Source organism: Leuresthes tenuis, unplaced genomic scaffold, assembly GCF_036924035.1.
Source record: "Leuresthes tenuis unplaced genomic scaffold, fLeuTen1.0.hap1 SCAF_10, whole genome shotgun sequence".
Lineage (NCBI taxonomy): Eukaryota > Metazoa > Chordata > Actinopteri > Atheriniformes > Atherinopsidae > Leuresthes > Leuresthes tenuis.
In genome coordinates, this window is record NW_027325364.1 from 13505499 (window position 1) to 13531766 (window position 26268).

The 26268-nt window shown below is 40.5% G+C and overlaps 1 protein-coding gene across 1 annotated transcript in view; it reads right to left on the reverse strand.

Moving 5' to 3' along the window:
- Nucleotides 1–14114: 14114 nt before the first annotated feature.
- Nucleotides 14115–26268, reverse strand: part of kcnn3 (potassium intermediate/small conductance calcium-activated channel, subfamily N, member 3) — a 58228-nt gene continuing 46074 nt past the window's right edge. The window contains exons 8-10 of the mRNA XM_072394215.1: nucleotides 19582–19709; nucleotides 18326–18395; nucleotides 14115–17011 (exon numbers count right to left, since the gene is read on the reverse strand). Of these exons, the coding sequence (XP_072250316.1) occupies nucleotides 16589–17011; nucleotides 18326–18395; nucleotides 19582–19709 (621 nt within the window). The 3' untranslated portion in view covers nucleotides 14115–16588. The remainder of the gene's footprint in view (nucleotides 17012–18325; nucleotides 18396–19581; nucleotides 19710–26268) is intronic.

A 26268-nucleotide genomic window follows, 5' to 3' on the forward strand; every position in this document is an offset into this window, starting at 1 on the left:
TTCTGGCGTGCCTTGTGGTTATTGAGTGACTAACGCCGAGCAAACATGTCATTTATTCATCAGCCATTACTCTGACCTCGGTGGCAGCAATATAACTTCAGTTCAGTCCTTTGCTTGAATTTGCTTTGACATACTGAATATTTTTCAATTTCTATCCAAACATTGGCAAAACCTGATGAATCTATATTGAGATTTATCGACAATAGAGGTCAATAAATCCAGCACACGTGTAAAAGAACTTGGGACGTTCAGGATTTGGAAAGGTGCGCTCATTAGCTCGATGATGCTGCTGAATACACTGAGCGGAAAATTACAACGCTGGAGCTCAGAAATCTGATCTGTGCATGCTGCTCTGTCATGAGGTCACCGACTGTTGCGTTGTGCTTCTGCTCCGTGTAATTATGCTGTTGGAGCCGAGGCGGGGTCTGAACTCTGCACAGCGTGGCGTGTTATTGAGGAGCTCGTGTCAGGGCTCAGACTGGAGTGCATCATGTAGCTGTAAGAATGAAGCCAACGCAAAGCGAGGCTGCCGCTGCACGCTCATGTCCAGACATGAGAACCAAACGCCTCAAAAGCAGAAATTCGTACCACCTCAAAACGTCTTTAGCCAGATTTTACTTGGAATGTACAGGATTTAGTGCAAATGCGCTGCTTAAAATAACTGATCAGAGCATGTCCGAGTGGAGTAGATTAAATGCTTATATAAACCCAGGTCAATTCAAAACATCCTTTGCTGCATGTTATGACAGTTTTTAGCATTCCTATAGAGGTTTTGATATTTCCTGAACAAAACATTAACGGATAGAACCCTGTTTATTATAGTTTCATATTTTCATACTCGGCTTAATAGCAAGAAGAAACAGTGGACACTGACATAAGAAAAATCCAAGGGGGAAAGTATTTGAGGGAGTAACAAAACCACGTGGTAAAAGTACTTTGCCATGTGCCGCAGTCTGGCATTGAACGTGTTACTGGTGTAGAGTTTTGAAGGTACTTCGAGCGGATTGATTAGTGTGACTCGTGCACTCATTCATTCAAATGCAGAATTTTAATGTGGTCGGTTGAGGTGGAGCCCTTTGTTCCGAACTACAACTAATGATGGATTCACCCAAGTAAACATTAATTCCTTAAATTCAAAACAGGTGGCAGTTTTCTGATTAAAATGATCAATCAACTAATAACAAATTCATGAATGGCCGTGGTTTCATTTATAATAGAACATGCATTCCTCATATGTTCTGTATTAAAAAAGGTTCCATTTGTAAAATAACAATGTGAGACAAAAGGATGTGAGGAGATGAGAGAAACACTCGAGTTCTGCTTCTATTCTTGTGTGTATGTGCTGAGGTCTTGGAGCATGTCCTCGTCACAGTCAACTCAACCGCAGGCTGAAAGCTTGTCTGAGTCAGGGCCAACATGGAGCAGTGCAACACCAGCGGGCTGCCAGCATCTGTGGGACATCGGAGAGCAGCTGTGAAAGAGGAGAGAGGAGAGCCTGACCCCTCAAAGAGCCTCAGATGGACAGTGCAACGGGAGCAGCTGTTACAAACCCTTCCTGAGAACAGACACACACTCGACATCTGTACACACCTGCAGGGAATGGAAGACAGAAGCTATGGACTGTAGAAGGTCGTAATGTTGTTAAAACTAAATGTAAAGTGTTAAACTGTCACTAGGGGGTGCTAAAGCACCATTTCTCCAGGTGCAGCTAAGGCCGTTTGGCAATAAAAATGGACAACGTTGGTTCATTCTGTGTGTGTTTGCACATACAGATGCTGCTGGTGTGTTTTCTCAGGTATTTCAATATTGCAGTTTGATGTTAAATTTGTTGATCCTTTTTATGGCCGTAGGAAACCTTTACCACCCCAGGATGCATTTTGGTTTGCTATCTACTCACCTGTTTGTGTGGCTCTTAAGCATATTGTATATTCTCCTGTCTAAGTGGATATGCAGATATGCAGAAACAGCAGGAACATGTTGGGGTCACCGAGGAGGATGTTAGTAGGATGGTTTCAAACTCCTTGTTCCACAGACAAAGCCTGAACACCAAAACTAAGTGTCAAAATCTCTTGTCCCTTGTGTCAGGTCCTCTCTGTGTGGGAGGCAGAGAAGAGGATGGGATGAAAGGATCAATAGTGAAGAGCAGAGAAATCTTTCAGAGGCACAGAAAATGAGAGTTAACAGTATTGATCTGAGCTGTTTACATTCCTTTCCCAGAATTAAATCTGGTAAGAAAAAGAGCTTTAGAATCAAAATGTGTCATGAAAGAAAAAACTACAACCAGAGACTGTGTAGAAGTTACAAGAGTGCATAAGAACCTGTGTGGAGGTGGGAATGTGTTTTGAATGAATCACAATTGATCAAGGTTATGGCTAAATAGTGCCTTCTGACAAAGGGAAGAGCAGCTGACTGAGTCCTCCTACACCAAGTAAGGAGAAAACCCTGAAGAGGAGCACTTGTCAGGTCATCTGTCGACACACGCCTCTGTTTGTTTGAGTCTATCCAAGGACAGTCATTAGATATCATTTATACCCAGTCCATAATTAACTGACCCGAACAGTGGTGAGCAGGGACTGGCTGACCTCTGATGTCTCCATAGCAACAACCTCCAGCAGAGTAGAGCCACTTGTCCTCACCCCTCTAGAGACTACCATGAAAAGACTTGCCCTGACACACACTCACACACACCGACACGCACCAACAAACAGAATTCTGTTTTTTTTTCTCCCAAATAATTTATTATTATAATTTTGTTAGTTTACCACCACCCCACCACCACCGCATCCCACACAAGTAGTGAGAGTGTCTACAAACTGACATGAACACACACATAGTGTATTTGTACTTAATTATGCAACCTATGACTTGCTGAAACTAAGGTTTTTATGATTTAATGAAAAACATAGACTCACATACAGTCAAAAGAACATTGGAGTTGGTCATCCCTGCCTCCAGCAATGGCTCTGCACAAGATTTTTATTTTTTTTTTTACAATGACCAACCACTAATGACATAACCGTTTTGACTTTTTATGCTGCAGAAATATTACTCTATTTGGGGCTTTTAATATAGTATTTTTCAGTCAAATAACAGGGCTAAAACATGATCATAAGACATGGCTTAATCTTTCAGGAGTAAAGATAGACGTACAACTTTGTGGAAAATTGCTTTGGAAAATAGATTTAAGAAAAATTTTTCACAATATTTCACAATATTTCAAAGGATTTTGGGATCATTAAAAGGTTCAGATAATCAGATAAGGAGCGGCCTAGACAGCTGGAGTCAGTCCACCTCCTTGTCACAGCCGGGCTGCCCTTGAGCAAGGCACCATACCTCCACACTCCAGCACCGTGAATGGTTGCCCACCGCTCCAGTGTATGGCATCTGTCTCTATGAGTGTGTGACCCTGTGCGTGTGCACGTGTGTGTGTGTCAACAGGTGCCAACTCGGACGGGTTAAAAGCGGAGGAGAAATTTCGTGTGTATGCATGACAATAAATCTGATTTTAATCTTAATCTTAGACAGGCTGTACACCAATAATGAATCATTGTGATATTCTAAGGTGGACCCAGGTGGAAATGGAAAACCTTCTTGTTTTCTGACAAATCAAAGTTTGAAATCCATGCTGGAAATAAAGTGCTTCATGTTCTCCAGGCTAAAGAGGACAGGAAACATCCAGCTTTTTATCGACACATGGTCTAAAAGCCAGCATCCATGATGGTACAGAGGTGCATAAGTGCATTTGACACGGGTAATTTGAATATCTGTACAGGCATCGTTAATACTGATGATATATGAAGGTTTTAGACCAATACGTGCAGCCATCCAGATGGTGTACATATATTACAACCCCGATCTGCCTACAGTCCACATTTGTCATCCACTGAAAATATCTGGTGCATTATGAAACAAAAATATGATTAAAAAAAAAAGGCCCTAAACTGTTAAGCTGCAGAAATCATCCAGTCATCCAGTTGAAACAGTCACATAGGTCATTTAATAACAAGGATTAGGAATAACAAGGATAATAAGGATTTTTTCACCTCTGACATACATTCAGATGATAACACATTTACTAACACTTTTTTTGCCTTTGTGGTTGGGTTTAGCCAATAACTTCAATTGGTCTGGGTTAGAAATCAAAGCTACTTGGGGAGCCTCAATCTCATTGTCAGGACTATAATGTGTTTTCTACAATGTTACAATGCTTTCATGGGTGCCATTTTTACAATTCCCACTCATTCACTCTATTCGTAAATATTATAGGTTGTATCAGCCTGCGTGAACAAATGCACCCCAGAGGCAACTACTGTCACACTATACAATGCGCACAATGTGAAGACAGCAAGGCAGAGAAAGATACTGCAGCTGGACAACTGCAAAGTAAAAAGATGACAAATGTGATTAAATATGAGTGTATGCATGCAATTATGATGGGTGAAGCCATGAAAGTTGTTGAGGTCTGGGGTGGGTCTGTTCTGTTATACAGCTTTGACCTTCCCAGAGTTTAGTGGCCCCTGTGCTCCACAGTCAATAAGTTTATAAATTAGTAAACATTAGGTTAACAAAACGCATATATCTGCACTGTTCACAAACTTGCATGCACCGAAACAACCAGATACACACACTCACAGCACACCACCTCTGCAGGAGTGAGGGTCACTGTGATGGATGCTCCTCCTGAGTGGCCGTGAGCGTTAAAAGCCTGGTGACCTGGTAAAAACAATCAGTCATGTCAGTTTGTCAGAGCCTGAAATTAATCATTCCTGTCTGTGACCATTTCCTGCATTAATTATTCTGGCTGTGCAGCTTAAATAGTCTGCGTGTTGAGAATGTCTCTGCCTGTACTGTGTGTGAAAGAACCTTTATGGAGTCAGTGAGCGGCAGTGCGAGTAGTACTGAGAGAGGATGCAAACACAGCCTGTTCCAGCCATTGAGGATGTTTGAGCAACCTGCTTGTGTTGTATAGCAGGCAGGCTTCATGTGGAGGAGACAGATGATGCATTAAGATTGTTTTGGCTAACATAAGGAAGAGGCTCAGAAAATTTGAATATACTGTTTAATCACTTTCCAGATGCCACTCAGTTTTTCCCAAGCAGGTTTAGACATAAACATCAAATGGATTATCAAAGGACTGCGCAGTCGGAAAAAAAAAGAAAAATCAATTTGCTGAAAGCATTCATGTGTATTAAAGCAGTTGTTTTATATAAAAGCAAGGAATCTGTATTTGAGAATTAAATTACACAATATGGAAAAATGCGTAAAATATGTGAATGAAAATCCCATTTTGTGCCTCAGGGTTTCCAGGTCTGATGTTCGATTTAGCTCCATTCATTTCATTGTTCATTTGTTCTTCTTTTCATTCATGCTCTTTTCTATCCCCATACATTCCTTTCCAGACAGCCATATGGAGGCAGGGAGCACACAAAATACACAACAACAGACAATTTACAGTCTCCAGCACACCTGACCTACATTCCTTTGCAAAGTGAGATGGCACCACAGCAACAGCATGTAGATGCAGACAAAAGCATAACACTAAGCATGTGAATGCTACACAGAAAATCTGATTAAATATTAAATGAATAGACTATTAAATGAGAGACACTATGCAACAAATAGATTTTAAAAATCAATGTAACACACCCAGGGATGCATAAAAGAGCCCAAAATCCATTATTTTCTACAATTAACAGGAGCTTGAACGCAATATAAAGCAGAACATTTCTTTTTTAAGTGATTCAATCATTATGTTTCTGAAAAACTCATTTTAACTTCAATGTTCAGTTTATGATATATTATTGCCTCGGCCCGCAGAAATCAACAGTTTTTTTCTGCACTTATTGTAAATAAACTGAGTGACAGTGGTGCTTGCTAACCAAAAGTAATACAAATAAATGCATGCGAGTGTGTCAGTGTGTGTGTGTTGGTCACTCCTTGTGCTCAGCATCCTTTTTCTAGTCTGTGTTCGGAAACTCCCCTCCAATACAGACACAGACGGTTGCTATAGAAACCAACTTCCCTTTTCAGTCAAAGTAACTTGAGAGGGATGGGAAGGGGCAACGAGAGGAGGCCAGTGCAGAGTTCAAATGAATAAGAAATTCTGGCGTAATCCCCTGTGCGTGTGTGTGTGTGTGTGTGAGTGTGGTTTCATGCATGTACCTAAGCATCTGCCAATGTGTGCATAAGTGTGATAAGCACAGGGAGGCATGGCACAGGCAGCAGGGGGGTAAGATAGGGCAGAGCGGAGGAAAAATTCTGACTAATTGAGGGAGCTTGTCGTGCTAGAGGTGTACCAGGTATGAAGGCAGGGTTTGGGTTTGAAGGAGGAGGAGAAGGCAGGGGAAGAGCAGATCGGACACAGAGAAAACCTCTTCTTCTCTCCAATGACTGCTGTCTTGGAGCCAGAAAACTGTAACATTGAAAAAAAAACAGTGACTGGGCATACACACTGAGTATGTCTACGATGCTAAAAATATCTCATTTGATTTAAACTACATACCAGAGTCCTACCTGAATACTTACAGTCAGATGGACAGCACTGCTATTATGTAGTTGAAAAGTCCTGAGCTCTAATTGGCCGTCTGCCTCCACCTCCAGCCAGTCCAAATCCTCTTAATAGACCTGCCTCAAATACACTGAGACACTGCAATGATAACGATCAGAGAGATAACAGAAACTAGAAATCTAACATTTAATGGTTTAATATGCAGTAGAGTTGTAGGTAGCCCAGTTATGTCAGTTATGTCAGTGGATGTCCTATGAGAGGAGGAAGCAAAGCTTAAGTCCCCTGTGGTATAATTAAAAACCTCATCACTCCCTTCATCCTGATTTAAATGAACAGTCTGACAAAAATAGGTTAATCTACAACTTCTGCTCTCTTTCTCTCACACACACATACAGACACGTCGCCTTTATGCAGCCTGAGGGGTGTGTGGGTGGTCAGTGTTGCCATGGAGCCAAAACTGTTGCAGCTAAAGGTGACAAAGGTAAGACCTGGCTCCACTGATGCTACCCGCACAGAAACCCAAACCTCATGTGTCATTTTTATTTTTTATAGAGATTAAATGAGTAGAAGGGGTTTCGAATCCCAGCTGGGGCCTTTCTGTATGGAGCTCACGTTCACTCAGAGAGAGGCCACACAGAGACAAACTGGACTGGCGACCTGTCCAGGGTGTACTGTGCCTCTCGTCCAATGACAGCTGGGATAGGCTCTAGCCCGCCTGTGACCCTGAGTTGGATTAAGCGGATATAGAAAATGGATAGATGGACGAGTAGCATTTAAACTGTGCTTTCTCTCTCTAGGAACCATCATCCTATTTTAATGAGTGCTTGGCTGGAAACATATGCACAGTCCACACGTCTGTATGACTTTCTCTGTAGTTGCAGGCTTCTTTAGACTTGGCATTAAAACTACATAAAACATTTATTGATTTCAGGACATAAAAGCTCAGCAGAACAGCCAGGGTGTGTTAGGTTTTAATGCTCAGGAAGCTGACTGTACACTAAACTAAAGCATGGACTGGGTAAATATTCAAAAGCCTGCGAGCTGATTGGTTATGTCAACAAAAGCCCAAGTGATTATTTAAAAAACATTAAAAGCCTCTCTTCCAGCAGAGTTACACTGATCCAGTTATATCTTTAATGGACTTAGCACGAAAAAGGTTAACCGAACTAAAAGCGGGCCTGAATGCATTTAGACAGAAATTCCTTAGTCATGTATTTTGCACGTTGAGTCCTGTGTTAAGTGTGTACATTAAGTGAAAATGTCTACGTAGGTGTCTGTGAAAGGAGGCTTGGCAGTAAGTAAATGAGGGTGAGCACTAATGTAAGATGCTAAAGTGCTGAGGTTAAGAAAAGTTCTGGGGGTGTGGAGCTGTTGACTGTTAAAGCATAGGAAAAGGTAAGCAAACAAAGACAAATGGTACCAAAGAGAGGAAATGGTATGTGCACGCCCTTTTCATGTGGGTGGGTGTGTTAGAAGGAGCGGGGTCAAGGGCCTCACAGAGGGCAAGAAATCTCTGCGGGCATCTTATGAAGAGATGATGACGAATGGAGCATTTTTGAAAGTATGTTTTGCTTTAGTTTGAGGGGAACTTTCATATTTCACAGTTTGTGTGTGTTCGTTTGTGTGTGTGCAGCCGACATCTTTACCTGCAGTAGTGTTTTGATGGTCAAGTGTATTAGTTTTGTGAATTGCAGTATTTCTTCTTTCATCATCACCACGGCAACCTCACAGTGCAGCTCACAAAGCAGCCTCCCCACATAAGTACACATAAGAGAACAATGAACAGAATCTTTGTGAAGCGATCTCAGGAAATGCTCTCACATAGATACACATATGGGGAAAATCGCTCATGCATGCCAAAGACAATGAAAGAGGGCTCGCAGTAGTTTGTACACGTGCGTGTTTTCTCCTGTGCTGCTTGTGTACTGTCAAACTGCTCAAAGCCTAACAGCAATATGTTGACTCAGAAAAAGCTTGCGGTGCAGATCAACTTAGCACTGAGAAGTCAGAGGCAAAAGATGTGCCCGTGAGTCACCCGCCGACAGAACCTGGTGACATTTAGACTGATTGTATAAATGATGACATTGCATCGGACATGTAAAACCACAAGATCATTAAGCATCTCCGGGAAGTGATAATGGCAGCTAACCTCCAACACCAATATGTGCGCCTCCTCCTTCTCTTACATGTCCTGCACGCACATTAGCCACAGCAGGCGTGTGGAATTGGATGCTTTTAGACCTATAAAGCAGCCTATCTCCGCCAAGCAGACGGAGCAGCAGGGGCTCACACAGTTTAGGAGAATCAGCAAGGCCGAAGACAAAAGACACATGTAGAAATCAGTGCATGCATGTGAGCAACTTGTGTTACTTGTCAGTGGAGGTGACTTCCAGTCAGAGGTATTTGCTCTATACTGAGTTATGTTCTCACATTTAAGGCAATTCTATGCTTTGACTCAAACAAACTAAACTCAACATTTCATTGGGAGTATTTTTCTCTGAGGTCGACTATGTTAATTTGAAAGCTTTATTTTCAAGATCATTTAAATATTAAAACTAATCAACAATAAAGAGTCAATTAATTGGTAATGAATACAGAAACATAAATAAAAAATATACACATTTGTTCATCTTTTAGGCTTTTTTAAACACAAAATGCACTTGGTAGATGACATGTTCACAGCAGAAGATGATACCAACTAGATGACATAACCTTAAGTCTGACAGCCAGTCAACTCTATTGGTGGAAATATGGAATTTCTGCTAGTTTCACTCATCTGTTTTCACACAAGAGGATGAAAACGATAATGATGACCATGCACACATGATCAAAAGTATCTTTGATGACTGCAAGTAAACGTTTAATTGCTAACTATGAGAGGCAAACTGTATTTTTCCCCCTAATTTGATACATGGTTTCATATCAATGAATGCTATAATGATCCATTACCTCTCCAAAGGCACTTCTGTGAATCACACCTATTTTTCATACCCCAAAAACATCTTATTGCCTGATGTTTATGTTTATAAAACTCTATGTAAAGTAGATCAAACCAGCTCCTACAGCTAAAGATATCACACCGTACATGATAACATATCTGAAGTGATCAAACCAGAACTGTTACTTTATAACTTGAACTCCATGTTGCTGCCTTCACTCATGTACACTTGTGTATTTCTACTTTGCTCCACTGCTTTCAAAATGATCCAGACTGTTTTCAGATGCTATTTGAAATATCTAATAATTGACAATCTGAACTTCAAAGATCTGGAACCAAGAACTGGTGATCAGATGTTACGAATCACTTTTAGCCGAAACATCTTGAAGAAGACACCATATATCATGAAAAATGCAGAATTTCGCTTAAACATTTGATCTCTCAAATCAAACAACATTATTTCAGGTTGGTAAACCAAACTATCCAAACCAATTATATGTTTTCTTTCACATCATATACTTTCAGTGTGTCTAAACAAATCACCCACAAGAATCCCTTCAGAGGTAAAGAAAAGTAGCAAAATTAGTTTTTCATGATGGATGAAGATTAGGATAGATACTTGGATGGGATGCATCCTGTCTAGACACTGCTTTCCCTGTGTCAAAATGATCGTTGTCAGGTGTAACGTCTGATCGTCCCATTCAAAGCGATTTGAGGTGTTTTTGAAAGGACGGCATCTCTGAAGCATAGTGCTTTCATCCAAAGTGCCTTGTAAGTTGCCTCTCATTCCCCCACTAGCAGTGTGTCTATGGCAACAAGCCACTTGAGGTTATTGTCTTACTCAATATGTGGAATGAACTGCAAACTTTGCTGTTAGTGTACAACTTGTCCTCATTGAGCCTCAGCTGCCAAGACATTTGAAAGATTAAACTCCTTCATTTTGGGAAGTGATCAGCTTTATTATTGCTCTTTGTTTCGTAATAAAACCCAAGACAAACAAAGTATGTTTTGTTCACTCTGGTAACGGGCATTCTGGTGCTCTATGCCTGGCAAATCCTGTCTTTTGCTTTCAGTAAAATATTCCTGTGGAATAAAATTTTCTTTCAGACAAAAATAATGAAATGCTTTCATTTAAAAAATAATGAAATACTTTAATTATTTTTGGCTGGAATATGAGTAAAAACATATCCCAGTTTCCATTATTATGTCTGTATCCGTTGCTCCCCTTGGCTCAGGCAGCAATCCTGACAGACTAAATGGGTTTCTTGAAAAATGGAGAGGGACTCAGAGACATAGGCAATGGGCATTACCTTGGCCTAAAAATTATAGGACACCATCATGAAAATTCACATAGCCTGATAAGAGATGATGAAAGCCCCTGGGGGCAGCAGGGCCTGCCAGTAAATAACAGAGATGACAAGCTCATTGCATCTGGGTATGTGCTTTGCCCTTGGCAGAGCAGCACCTCAGGCCGCCTGGCTTTCACACTCCTGACACTGTTTTATTTTTACTCTGAGCTGAACACCCAAAAGAAGTTTATATGCTGCCTGTTTTTATGAAAAAATAATCAATTTCATATGTTGAGGAGAGATAGTGTAATTGCTGTGACAGTGCATTTGTGCTCATTTTAGTTCATGGTCGACTCAATGACTGCAAGGTGCCCAGGTCCTGTCACTGCAAAACAAGCCCAAATCATCAGCCCTCCACTACTGTGTTTGACAGCTGGTGCGAGGTGTTTGTGCTGATATGGTGAGTTTGATTTTCTCCAAACGTGTTGCTGTACATTATATCCAAACATCTCCACTGTCCAAAGGACATTGTTCCAGAAGTCTTGTTGTTTGTTATAGATGCAACTTTGCAAACCTACGCTGTGCTGCCATGTTCTTTTTAGAGAGAAGAGGAATCCTGTAACCCTTCACAACAAGCCATACCTGTTCAGACTTTTTCTAATTGTACTGTCATGAACTGTAACATTTAACATGCTAACTGGGGCTTGTAGAGTCTGCGATGTAGCTCTGTAGCTTGCATTATTTCTCTGAGCATTGCACGGTCTGACATTGGTGGAACCCTGCTGGGGCATCCACTCCCGAGAAGAATGACAGCTCTCTGGAGTATTTTCCACTTGTGAATGATCTTTCATCTTTCTCACTGTAGAATGATGGACTCCAAATAGTTTGGAAATGGTCCTTTAACTACCCAGATTCCTGGACAGTAACATTTCTTCCCCTCTAAGATCACTTATGCCTTGTGTTAACACAATTAAGGGTTTTTCACACTCTGCTTCTACATTTTTGGCTTAGTTTTTTTATTTTGAGGTTAATATTGACACAGTATAATATACCATGTACCGTTGTTCATCTGAGGTTTTTTTCCCCTTATTTTCATACCTGGTAAGGTTGAGATTGTATTTTATTATGTCCTAACATATAAAACCTTAGAAATAAAAGAGGATGTCATTTCATCCAAAGGAAGGACAACACCGAGTGAAAATGAAAACATCTGAAAAACATTGTGCAATTCTTAAATTAGATTACAAAAAATAGGACAGACAGTCTTGCAGTGTGACTGAATGAGTGACCTGAATGTCACCAGCGTGATTGTAGACATTAATGTTAATCAGGTCTTTTAGCCGTATAAACAATTATGGTAAATTCAGCAACAACATTGCCTTTTCCTCATGTATTAGTGTGTATTGCTCTTATTTTTGTCACATAAATAATAGAATCTCTGCCTTTCAGCTCTGTTAGGTTTTTGCCAGGTGCTCGGGCTTTGTTACAGGCTCTGCACCAACGAGATGACGGCTCTTGCACTCATATCAGTTTTACTGCAGCCTTCATCATTATCAATATGATAGATAGATAGATAGATAGATAGATAGATAGATAGATAGATAGATAGATAGATAGATAGATAGATAGATAGATAGATAGATAGATAGATAGATAGATAGATAGATAGATAGATAGATAGATAGATAGATAGATAGATAGATAGATAGATAGATAGATAGATAGATAGATAGATAGATAGATAGATAGATAGATAGATAGATAGATAGATAGATAGATAGATAGATAGATAGATTTGTGGAGATAAGATTTTCCTATATCCACAGAGGAACTCTGAGGCACTTCATCAATCACGCTTTTGTTGTACACTGGCCAGACAAAAGCCAATCCTCACTAAAAGGCACATAACAGTCTGCTGGGATTTTGCCAATAGACACCCGAATGACTCGCAGGCCCTGAGAAGCAAAATCCTCTGATGTGATGAAAGAAGAATGAAACTACTTGGCCAAAATTCCCAAAAACATGAAACCAGAAACCAACCAAAAAACATCCAAAACCAGGAAGCCAGGCATCACCTTTTTAATACTATCCCACACGTCAAACATGGTGACGACTGCATCATTCTGTGGGAATATCTTTCTGTGACAAGACGTGGGAGACTAATCGGAGGACAGAGGAGGCAACAAATGTAGACAAACTGAGAAATTCTCAGTGAAACTGGACACAGTAGAACATATTTTCAGAGACCTGAAAATGGCTGTGCAGACACGCCCCATCCAACTTGATATACCTTGGTCATTTCTAACAGGAATGTGGAAGTCTTTGTCAGATCCTCACCGTTATCTTCTCTTCTTTACCCTGTCACTTTTAGGTTCACGTTCATTATCTCAGTCATTAACTCAGTTTTTTCAGTCTTTAGTTGTGGTTTTACCAGTTTAGCAGAAAGGTGTGCCTGACATGCAAGGCCATATGCAAAATGAATTGATGCTGCAAAAAGAGCTTTAACCATGCAAGGGTCAAGGGTGGTAACATTAATGGAAATTGTATACACATATTGTGGAGACCTCGAAGGATCTGAAACCTTCCCACACGTACGTCACATGCGTGGATTAATACAAGCACAGATAGCTACATCCATTAATCCACAAATGCGTCATCTTTTTATTAAACAACGTAACTGTCCTTTCAGTTAAAATTGGTTTTACACACAATCAGTCATTAATTTCAGCAACCATTAGCATATTACAAATAACTGCAAACAGCACATTTATTTACACTGCTTATTCAAACTCTTTAATCTTTAATTTGTTCTTTGTTCTAAATGTCAACGCCTGGTGGGCAATTTATTAATTCAGATAACCTCACCATGGCTTGCTGATGTGCACACTAACTTACCACTCTCCTCGGATGCAAATTAAAACCGGTGTCGGTGACGTAACTTGGGAACTACGGACTCCATGGCAACCTTATCATGGCAACTCAATAAAGTAAATATCCCTCATGTTGGGGCAAACAGTTCCATTCCAAACATTAAGTGTCAAACATGTCCTCCAGAGATGAGTTGGCCACATTACAGCGGAGGGATCCTCTCACAGTGGGAGATATGAGGTGATGAGTGGCTGTCAACGGCCTGTGTGTAGTGTGGAGGAGTAAATTTATCCCACTTAACACAGAATGTGCGTGTTGTTGGCGCACATTTTGGAAAATTGGATTGAAATATGTCACCTGCACTGAGTTGACTCTTTAGTTTCGGAGTGCTTTATCTTAACCTTAATTCTTGAGAGCACTGACAGCACAAAAGACTGAGAATAAATAACTGTCACTCAGAAAACATGGAAGCTGTAATGTTATAGATATATACTTTATTAATTCTCTCTGATAAAATAAAATTACAAAATAATTTCAACCTCAAACGGCACTTTCCTTGTTCATAATAATTTAACGTATTGATAATACATATATCATAATTGTCATGACGAATGAGAAGAATACTATAGTTTAATAATGTAAGATATCAGCTGGAACTGCGTTTAATCATAATGGTAGAAAAGACTAAGCAATACAAAGCTAGATTTCGTTAAGAGCATACTGTACAATATTCCAAGCGCATGTAATTCAGTATTCCGGCCACAGCGTGTCACTATAAGTTAGTTTTCGGTATTGTCTCCAAAGCAAAGGTAGGCTTGTCTCTTCTCCCATCGCAACCTTACGACTCATCTCATATATATCTTATTTATTTCATGAGCAACTGTTCCTTCATGGCCATTGATCCTTTGTAAGGTTTATTTGTTTTCCCTTATGATCATCCGTAGTCCACCTTCTTCTAGAGCAGGCCATGCACAGCACTGTAACAAGTCCATGCCCATCTTTTTTTTTTCACAGTTATTCCCTCAGAAATATTGTCAAGGTATCTGCAACGCTTGCTTCTGTTATCTTTTGTCCCCAGTGACAGCAGCGTTCCCTGCCTCTTATTGAAGTCCATTTAAGAGAGAGCACTTTGGTTCTTGAGGTGTGTGTGTGTGTGTGTATCTGTGAAATATGTGCATGGCAGTTTAAGTGATCGAGAAAGCGAGGGTGTTTTTCTGGGTGTTTTTTTTTTTTGTTAGCACAGAATACATTCATGATAACAGTGAATGGACCGCAAGTCTGATAAAGAATGGCAGTAAAGTGAGGGTCATGGACAGTCATGCACGGAAAACATATTAATCATGTCAACTTATAATGATACAGCTAAGTCAGTTTTGGACTGTTAACAAGTATGTAAAGCCAACATTAAAGTCATTCTAAGTACAACATTATCTGAGAGAATGAAAGAAAAGAAATTATACTACAGCATCTCAGTCAGTCAGACTCCGAATGACTTCAGCAAACAAAAGAAGATCTTTTTTATTGTTGGAGAAACTTTTGATTGTGACATTAACTGTGTGGTAGACCTCTGGGTAGTAAATTCAATAACATGAGATAATAACTCACACTAAATGAGGAGCATTACGTTTGTGCAAATAACTGACTGTGTGGAGTCAATATTTTTCATTATATGTCATCTCTGAAATGAATCGACTGGTTCAAATTCCAGTTTAAAGAGACGTTTGCTTCTTTCCTCCAACAACCACCAAAAACAAATAATGCACTTGATACAACTATTAATAGTCTATTGTCTGAGGCTGCCCTGCCAAAAAAGTCTCATCTCGACACAACAAACCTACGACTCCAGATAAACCTCAGCTAAGTTCAGCATGTGAATCAGTGAATGCAGTAATAAAGTCCCGTTGTAGTTGTGTTGTCTTATTTTACCATCTGCTCCTGTCTTCAGCAGCACAAGTAGACACTATGATGATGACTTACGTCCCCCTTCTTGTTTCAGCTTCATCTGTAATTTCTGTCACTTGGTGACCGGTCCCAATCCTCCAAGCTGAGTAGTTAAAATGTCACAACTATGCACAGTAAGTCTAAACTACTGCATCAGCTCACACCCACACAGGATAAGTCGTTTAGAGGATTTTTTTTTCTCTTTTTATTACAGCGTGGCAGTGCTCTATGGAGATAGACAGTGCATCAAGTGCTTGGCAGTATAGGCTTTAGTGTTATCATGTGGGCTAGTGCATTTAGTGTGTGTAAATAGGGTCCACTTTATGAGTGATTGTGTAATTATGTCTGTGCTAACTTGTATTGCATGTGTTGTGTACGTGGCGCATGCCGCTAGTTGCTTATTTTTCTTTTTTTTTTAAATATATATATATCGTGGTCGTATTGATCGAACCTTCTGTTAAAGGGATGCTCGTTAACACACAATTAGCATTCATGTAGAAAATACATCATAAGGATAAAAAGTCATGGTCATTAATTCCTGATGAAGGGAGAGAGAGATTCGGAGAAGGGGAAGGAAAGAGGGAGGGAAAGAGAAAGAGAGAATAAAAGGCCTTTTGCAGTAATTGGAGAGGATTCCATTTAGGAGTTCATATGATTATTCTTAGTTATTTCTCCTCCTTTCTCAACCCCTCCTCTCATTCTCTCTTCCTCCATTTCTCACCAAACTGACATCCTTCCTCCCCCTCACACCTTTCAGAGTCTCCATTTTGCTTCCATTTTTCTTCTCCTTTCATTGTCAAAAAAAAAAAGCGCCCCAAAGTCCTGAACATGCCTCATCCCTCAAGCTGGCTCTCCATCTTAATCCCATTACTTCTCACAGTGCCATCTTCACCCCATCCTCATGGAGTGAAAGTTCAGAGGTTCTCCACAGATTTCTCTCCCTCGTATCTCTCCCTTAGCCTGATGTGAGAGACTATCACAGCCCTGGTCTTTTCTCCTGGTTTTTCTCCCATATTTGTCCACTCCTTCCCCTCAGAGCTGTCCTCAGCAGCTGGAGGTAGAGGGGTTGGGGTTGGGAGTAGCCTCCAGACTTGCCTCTGGGCTCAGAGGTGGGGGAGAGAGAGGAGACTCTAAGGACAAAGTAGAGACCTGTGCCAGTGGTGGAGAAGGAGCTGTGACCTGGACCGGAGAGAGAGAAGCTGGAGCAGTGGTTAAAGATGCAGACGGGGACAGTGGGACCACAGCACCTCCTCCTCCACCTCCTCTGCCATCTCTTGCATCCCTCTCTCGGAGCAGGTGGACCAGAGCGGCATGCTGGGCGCTGAGGGTAGCAGAGAGGTGAGCAGGCAGGGCGTTGAAGCCTGCGGTGAGCTGCTCCACCCGCTGCTCCAGGGACAGCATCTGTCGCTCCAAGTCCTCGCTGCGGTCGTTGAGCTCTGACATGAGCTCGTACATGACACTCTGCATCTGTGGGAGGAGAGTTGGAGATGTCTCAGTCTATAAAGAGTGCTTTGAAGAGAGGAGGCAGACAGTAAATATGTGAACAAGGGCATTATGAGGGTTGTTTCGTTACAGCTTGTTTAAAAATTATTTGAGGTTTAATAAAAACAGAGTTTTTCCAACAAGATAATTGTTTCAGTTTCAGCACATGAACATATTGTGGTTGAAAAGTAGCAGTGCTTCGAAGCAATCACATAAAAAAATCACAGTGCACAGCAGGTGAACAGCTTTCAGCCCCTCTCCTCACTGAGTTTGACTGACCCAATGAACTGATTATATTTTTAACATTTCCACTTCATCTTCAAAATTGCTCCACAGCACCTGGGCCAAATTTACCCAGTCACAGGTGTCCAACAGTGTCGCCCCAGTCATGTTTAATCAAAACAGTCCTTTTCAGTCGAAGCTTCAACATTTCATTGACGTTGGTCCAATATTCAACCAAAAATGAAGACTGAAGAAAAAGTTCCCATAATAAAAATCATAATTTCACAAGGTTTATCTGGTGTCCTTGTACATAACACTGTGTATGCCTCCTCCACAATCACTTCTGGACTTTTCATGGATTTTTACTTTTAATATTTCATCGTTGTATTGGAATTATACCACTGTTAAGAAGAAGGAAGGTTTTGTAAGACAGAGTAAAAGAACAATAAATCCAACAGGAAGCTGGATACTCTGGGTGTTACAACATTGCGAAGAAACAGTAGAAGAAGACAGAGAAGAGACAGAGAGATAAAGGACAGGCGGCACAGTGTCCCTGTCTTGGTTATTCTGCTCCCTGTAACCATGGTAAATGTGCAAGTGGCCAATTCAGATGAAGCCACTGAGATGGCATAACTGTAAAATATTTGGTGCTAAGACACTGCTCCTTGGAAAGCCACACATACGCGCATACACACACACACACACACACACACACACTTCTTCAATCTTTGTCTCCCTCTTATTCAAGTCTTTATCTCACTCACTCTCCTCTGAGTTTCTCTTTCACAAACACACAAAGATGCACAAATACGGGTGCGCTCACATTCTCAACACCCACACAGTAACAGAAAAACACGAGCACTCCCCTCCCTCGTCTCATTTCCTCCTCTTTCTCTCACTCAGTCATCCCTGTTTTAACACTTGTTCTGGTTGCTAGGAGACAGGAAGCCACAGAAACAGGCAGGTCAGCATGGAAACAGAGGAATGCCGTGGTATATTCTTTGGGGGCAAAGGCATGTTAGGTATGACTTACTAACCTGTATGCAAAAATGAGGAGCACTGGTGTGTGTGTCTCACCTTTGAGAGGTCCACCAGAGTGTTGGCTTGATCACTGAGCTTCCTCTGCTCCATTTTCACACTGCGTAATCTGCAAACAGATACACACATTAAACACACAAACAGAGTTGAAACACAGTAAATACACATTGGTCAGCCCCCAGAGTTAATCCCTCAAGGTCCAGACAACAAGGGGTCACCTTGCCTGGTTCAGCCTCATTTCTACCTGCAGTGTGTTCCTGGATTTGAATGTACAAACACAGCAAGCACACAGCGTGCTCTGAAAAACTATATATTGTATATGTATATACATATATTGTATATATATATATGTGTGTGTGTGAAATAATTGCATAAATATGACAAAGACTTCAGTCTATCAGTATAAGTGGGGTTAATATCAAGAAAAGCTAAAGAGAATACAGTCCTCAGCGAAATAAACTACAGAGAATAACATAAAATGGCAATAAAAGATCATCTTACCTCAGTCCAATTAAAAACAGAACCTGTCTCACACTCATAACACAGCACAATAATTAATGGCTCAATATGTGTTTTCACGAAACCCCATGCCCTCCTCCATTATAATAAAGGGAAGAGTGATTTCATGAGGCTGCCCCCTCCCTGATCTTCTCTTTTTCTCCCACTGACAGAAAATGTACTTAATGTTATGTATTCACACTTAAAAACCACCCTGTTGCTGTGCTCACAGAGTTCACTTCCCATCCACGCGTGTCAGGATTAGCCTTTCTATGTTAGAATTAAAAGAGAGACTTGGGTCCATCGACTCTGGTTTTTTTAAGCCACTTGTTAATGTTTTCAGACTGTTAGAGATCAAAGGAGCAAGAAACATTAAAGGTACATGAAATTTAGATGCTGTACAGCGCGATTAATCACCTTTTAGCAAAAGACAATTTTAACAAGATGAATAAAACACATTAGCAGAATTAGGTTCTGCTGTATGTACTTGCATGATCCACACTCATTGTTACAGATGATATAACAAATAGAGCGCCTCTAATGATACACAACCCACTGACCATCCAATCCCACACTGGTATTTTCCTGGAGTGAACCTGCCCTTTGGTAGATAATGAATAATTTTGTGTTGTGTGTATGTGTGTGGGGATTTGTGCAGTTTTATCTGATTATCAGTGTGGATTCAAACTGTGGGCGGCTAGAAAGCACAGTTGATTTCAAAGGTTTCATCGGCTCAGAGGCATGCACAGTTGTGTGCATGCGCTTATGTGTGCGAGTGCGTGGATGTGTGGTCTCACTGATGTATAGCCTGGAGAAACTTCCGCTGGTGTTTGCGGACTCTGGAGTGGTCGATCTTCTTCATCAGCTTGGTGTGCTTGTAGATGAGCCAGGTCTCCCTCAGCACGTTAGCCGCTGCGTTCTTTATCTGTCTCCAGACAAAACACACATATGCACACATTTTATTAGCAACAGGTAGCCCTTGGCAACTGAAGCAAGCAACAGGTCTGCCTAGCCTTGTTCTCCTCCTCTTCTTCCCTCATTTCTCTCTTGTTTCTGCAAAGAAAAACAAACACTAAACCATCTTTTTGTCTTTTCAGAGGCTGCCCTCATTCTCTCTGTCACATATAAATATACAGTCATACTTGCCAATGCTGTTCATGAGCGCATTCACAGTTCTGTCCTTAGGGAGATTGGCAACGAGAAGCAACAGGAGTCCCTCCCTCACATACTCCTCTCCTCTGTCGTTATGTCTGCATGCCACATTATACCTTAGACTTATCTAAATGGACAGCATTATCCTGGCTGGATGAAGTAATTCACAATAGTCCCATTGTAGTTAATCAAAATCAGCAATCTTCCATTTTTCATGACAAAAACTATGAGAAACAACCGTGACTGATTCAATGCTCTTAAACAAGCTGTCAAATACACTTCTCATTGCTATGGAGAAGAAACATTAGAGAAATGGCCTATAAAATGACACTATCTTCGCAGAAGCTATTTTTCTCCAGTTCTCCGCTCAGATGGTTCAGCTGCTTTTAGTTTGGGCCATCTGAATCTGAGATGACTGTGATTTCATATAACACTGATTCAAAATGTCAGAGACGCCATCAGGCCAATTTCTTTGTAAGAGAATCTCCGGGCTCTTCGGCATGAATTTATATCCAGATCTGCTTCACGTAGTGTATATCTATAGGCTGCTACATTATTACAACACAGGGGTCTGACACCCAGCGTAGAAGGCGAGGGTGGGTACCACAGTGAAGAGAGAAGACACAAAGAAACTGTAAGGACATAAATTGAATGAGAGACTTCAAAGAGATGTTGAACACTGAACAAAGAACAATTATACCCCCGTCTGAAGAGCACAAAAGACCCCGGCAGCTTGGCTAATCAGCACCCATCCACCACAGTCAAGGACTGCTCACTCACATACTCGCCTACACATACGCACATGCAGACATACGCACGCTGTAGGCTACACATGAAGACAGTAGAAGGCCGCGGGCCTTGCAGATGTTTTTTCAATGGCACGGAGGAAGTCAAACCAAAAAGAGCAGCTCTAACATAACACCGATTTTCTGTGTGAACGACTTTTATTCAGCTACTTCATTATGCCATCACTTAAACTTAATGGCACAATTACAAGCATATCAATTATTATAAATGAATGGGTTGTTTATTGTTAAAATATCAAGACCAAGTATGTATATCGAATACAAACAGTATACTCATACTCATGTTCATATTTGTCAACTTCAATCCACATGAAATTTCAGGTGGTGTTTACTTGTGTGATGAGGGCAGGTCTGGGCTAAAGTGACCAACACCTCATACTAAAGTGGGCATAATCATTAGGCAGCTTCACAACCTCAGTTAAAAGTCAAAATCTGCTCATTAAAATTCAGAGAGATACACTGCTCCTGAAACAGAAACTTTTAAACTTTTAACTACAAGCAAAAGAGTTGACAAAGGTTAAATGCAAAGCTGGCAGCTTCACATGCGGTCACACACTTTCATTCCTACAGACTGCCTGGAGTGTCCACAAGTACAAGGTGTCAAGAGCTAGAGATGTGACCAAGACGAAGAAGAATGAAACACAACCTCTTCTATATATGTATATAAATATGTGAAAACAGAAAAAAAAAAACCTTTAAAGGCTGTATGGATACATGACATGAGAGTGACTCTTGCTAGAGTAGATGGATGGACCTATAGCTGGATCACTAATGGACAAAAGGCAGCACTTAAGAAAGGAGACGCATTTCTAGCACTTAGGATGAGCTCGTTGAACCTTTTAAGATTGAGGATGGACTGACTATCATCTCCCAAACCAGTTGCCAGTTACTGGAAGACAGTTTCTTCTAACAGTGACACAGAAAGACGTCTGTAGCTTTTAAAGAGGTCATGATCTTTATGTAAGACAATGCTTTATTACATACATCAAACTACTACACTGCTTGTCAAGGCAGGAAATACCTTAAAGTTGACTGACTGAAGCTAATCTACTCCTGTTCCTCACCAGATTAAACCCTACGGAGACTTTGTGGATCCTCCTCAAATGACAAGACACTTCTCTGAACAACATTTGCAAGGTTGTTGTTGGTGCTTCATCGTGACACAGACAGACTCCATGAAAGACTCACAGCAATTAATGAAGAGATGGGTTCCCATACTGATCACAGAATAAAAAGACAACATGTCGTTTAACTGCTATTTTAATTCCCTTTTTCTAACAATCCAATAAATGAGCTCTAAAATTTCTCTCTCTATCGAGTGTACAAGCCTAATAATTCTGCACAGAAAATAGTTGCCAAACAATGATGCACACTTTCTTACTTCTGAGAGGCTTCACAGAACTGTAGGGTCACATACCTAAAGATAGACATTGATAGAGCTGCAAAGATCTTGCAGAGGCATCACAATCATGTCATGTTATCAATGTGACTATGACACTTCTGCCATAACATCTTTGTTAATAGCTTTACAGCATTAATACATCGTTTTGAGAAAGTATTCTAACAGAAAACATGAAACAAATTCAAAAATAAATTTCAGTAATAGTCAGTAAATAGTTAACATGTGTTGCACTATGTTCAATTGCAACACAGTTCTTCTAGTTTTAATCACCAGCTTCAAAAGTTTCTAAAGAGCACATTCAATACTGCTCTCCTCAGCAGACCACTGGGTAAAGTGTTATGTCAGGTCCTATCTATAAGCTGGTAAATCACTGCAGGGTGAGTGAAGTCACGATGACATGCTCCATGTGCAAATAACAGCAACTGATAACGCCAGACTGTTTGCATTTTCCAGATACCCCCCACCACCACTGCTATTCCCACCACACTCGTTATTTCCCCTCTCCTCCTGTTAAAGAGTGTAAAAATCTGCCGCAAAGATGGCAACTCCATTTATAGAAATTAAAGACTCAACGTGAACCGCTCAGAATAATCCGTGAGAAACCAAATGGCGGCATTAGCCATTTCTGCACCATATGGACAGTTTTTGGGCAACCCGAGTTGGGACCATATGGTCCGTTTGGGTCAAAGATCTGTTCTGGCTGTTCCCCTACTTGGTGCACCTTATGTCAGGTACATGTGAAATCTGCTAAATCAAGGGGTTTCCATATCTCAGCATGCTGGGGGAGTTGATGACATATTGCGGTGTATAAATTAATCAGCACAAATAGGAGCATTTTAAATAAGTCATTACAGACAGCAGTAACAATAGCAATGTTACATGTTTTGAAAATGATCATAGATTTGAACAATATACACATAAATGAATAAATGAAAAATAATAAGAATAAGGAAATTAATTTTTTTTAAAGTAGGTTACAGCACAGGAGTAACCAACATGTTTGACACTTCTAACCAATGAAAACCATAACAATCTGTGCATGCAATTAGTGAATACATGCTGTTGTGCTTTAAATGGAAAGGTGCTTTCTAGGAGAGCAGAAAACATTAAAAAACAGGCCAATTACTGTGGAAACAACCTGGTCCATGTGCCACAGGGACACGTGGCCTTACCTGCTCTGACCTTCCTCTCACTGACGTGGTGACAAATAGAAGAGACAAGTCTCACAGCCCTTTAGGCAGACAAATCTGGTCACATGTCCACGCACGCAAACACAGGGAAAATGTCCCACAATCAGAGGCGAAAAAACAAGAGGTTACATGCAGGTTCACATCAATGGAAAAACCATTTTATTGAAATGTAAGAGAACATTTAGTTACAGTCCAAATATTAAACGGATCCCACTGCACCACAAAAAGGAGCCACAAAAGCCAGACAGTACTGCTCTGAATAGACGAATAAACAGACGTTCTATCAGTAAAAACTGGAAACATCACTGAGATGAATGAATGCCCTGAGTGTGTCTCAATCCATCAATCCTGCTAATGTGTACATCTGGCTTGTGTGTGAAATCAAAGGCTGATGAAAGAAGAGTTATTTTAACTGAATGAAGTGGAAGCTAGCTTAGAAGAAATCTTCAGGGGTTAGTGTTCTGCCATTTGGCTGTTGTAAACATTGGAAGGCATTGCAGCACCTCCTCTTTGGCCAGAGCCCAGAGTGCACTGTGAGAATAAGAGAGGGCAAAGCTCTGAATATGCCACTAGGACATCTAAAAGTGCTCTGAATTAACCAGTTGCACTGTGGATGTGGAATAAACATTCTGAGTGTATTTTAGAAAAAAGCCTAACATCTTCACCTCTGTGGCAACATTCAAAAAGCTTGACTCTGTCAGTTATATTCATTCATTTTGGCAAATGCAATAAGTTTGCTCTGCGTTTTTTATTGTGGAGTGTGGTCTGTAAATGTCCAGGGTGATATTCTGACCAGATGGACTTCCAGCAGTGCTCGGAATTACGCAATACTTGAGTGTGGAGGCACATGAAACTGCTGCAAGCAGAGCGCCGTCCTTTTCAATGTACCCAGAATGCCGAGACTCAAGACAACAAGTCTTGACATCAAACATGAGCAGTTGTTGACGTACTCACTGTAAGACGTAATGCATGAACTGTTATTTAATTAACATTGTTTTAATCCTATCAAAGGAAAGACTGCTTGACTGAGCGCTGGATGAAAATTAACCCTGTGCATTGAACTTTGAATGATCCATCATCCTCCGTGATAACGTTATCAGTTCTCCTGTTCCCAGTCTGCACCGCACAGAATTTTTAAATTTCAACTTTGCTCATGACATCCTTAAAGATTAAAGCAAATAACATTCAAATGATTCCAAATATTTTAAAATATGTGTCAGACAGTGTAAAAAAAGTACATTGTATGTGTTTTAGCTAACAGGGAAAGGTTCAATAAGTTATTCCTGCTGTACGGTGTAGAAGCCAGAGTAGCCTGGCTTGCTATCATTTTCGTGCTGGCACACAACCACACCCAAGACTCATTACACAACCCCCTTGTTCAGATCAGCCGAACGCTTCCCTCTTTGGCATTTAAATGACATTCTTGTTAATCCTTCAAAGAGAACCAGACAGGGTCTCGCTGAGGAAAGCCGGTGTGTGTTTTTCTGTCTATTTATGTGTGCGCACACATGGATGATGGCAGGATCTGTAGTTGCATTATTTATTACAAAGCTATGATTGATTGTGTTCTCTTGTCACCATAATTTGGCAAAGAATGGCCCCAGTCATGTATATCAATGAGGACAAAACAGCTTCATTCACTGGTCTGCAAGTGATAGAGGGCAGGAGATAATTACAGCTGCACAATCCGTGAGCTCTTTGAAGGAAACATTACCAAGGAACAAGGAACACGTTGTATTGTGTTACAAGAAACTGCTGGACTGACACTTTCTTGACTTCATGAGCTAGTTTGCTATGATTTGATTGAGTATTCCACTTAAAACTGATTAAATGGTCCATTTAAAGGGCAACACAATGTGATCAACATAGGTGTTATATATATTTTTGCAATCAGTTACTTAAAAATATATAACTTTCCAGTAACTAGTCAAAGAACTTTGGATGTCATAGCAGTTTTCTTAACCTTAATATCAGTGTGACCCTGTGAGGTGTACCACATTGGGTATGTAGGTAATGTAATTGGGTATGTGGAAAAACAGTGTGACAGCTCTTAAACATTTATACGAGATCAAAAACCAGTGTGTTGCTGGTATTTGAAATATCTACCCGAGGTGTCAACTCGACTTTAGCTTCAACACCAACTTAGACTCAAGCCTTTTCACTTAAAACATACTCAACACCTTAAGCCAAGCGTAAAGATTAAAAAATGAATGTTATTTAAGTGGATCACAAATTTCTTGACTAAACAAATTTAATGTTAGGAAGTCTCAGAAAGTTAACAATTCAGCAGAATTGTAAACAACTGTCTGCAACAAAAGTGACAAAAATCCCTTCGTATAGAGTTTCACTCAGACTGCTTTGAAATCTGTGAGGTTTGTGTTGCTTTGGATGGCACAAATTTGCTCTTCTGTGGCCTCCATTCTAAGAAGCTGTTAGCTCAGCTCTCCCATCAAAATTCCTCTCTGATTCTCCAAACTAAGAGCGTGCCAACTGCTATTTAATGCAGGTAAGAGTTCTAACAACCTCTCTTCAGAAAATTCAAAGAATCTACATTTACCAACTCAGTTTACTGGGAGATGAGAGTCAAAATACCTGCTCTTTTCCAAACAACTTTCCATATGTCTCAGTGTAACAAACCATCTGGCCCATCAGGATGAATATCAACATGCTGATGTCAAGTATCATCTTAACATCTGTTGATTAGCACAAAGTACAAAATGCAGCTAAAATGAAGTTCAAACTACTAAGGTATGAGACCAAAAAGCAAAGAAGTCACAGATAGCTGCTGAAAAACTGGACCAAAGTGGTGGACCAAACAACCAACCAACGTAAAAATAAAAAAAAATTAGACCAAGCTTTAATAAGCAGAATTCAAGATTACTCTATTTTCTACAGAAATGTAGCAATATCTACCTTTCTAATTTGTATTGTTAA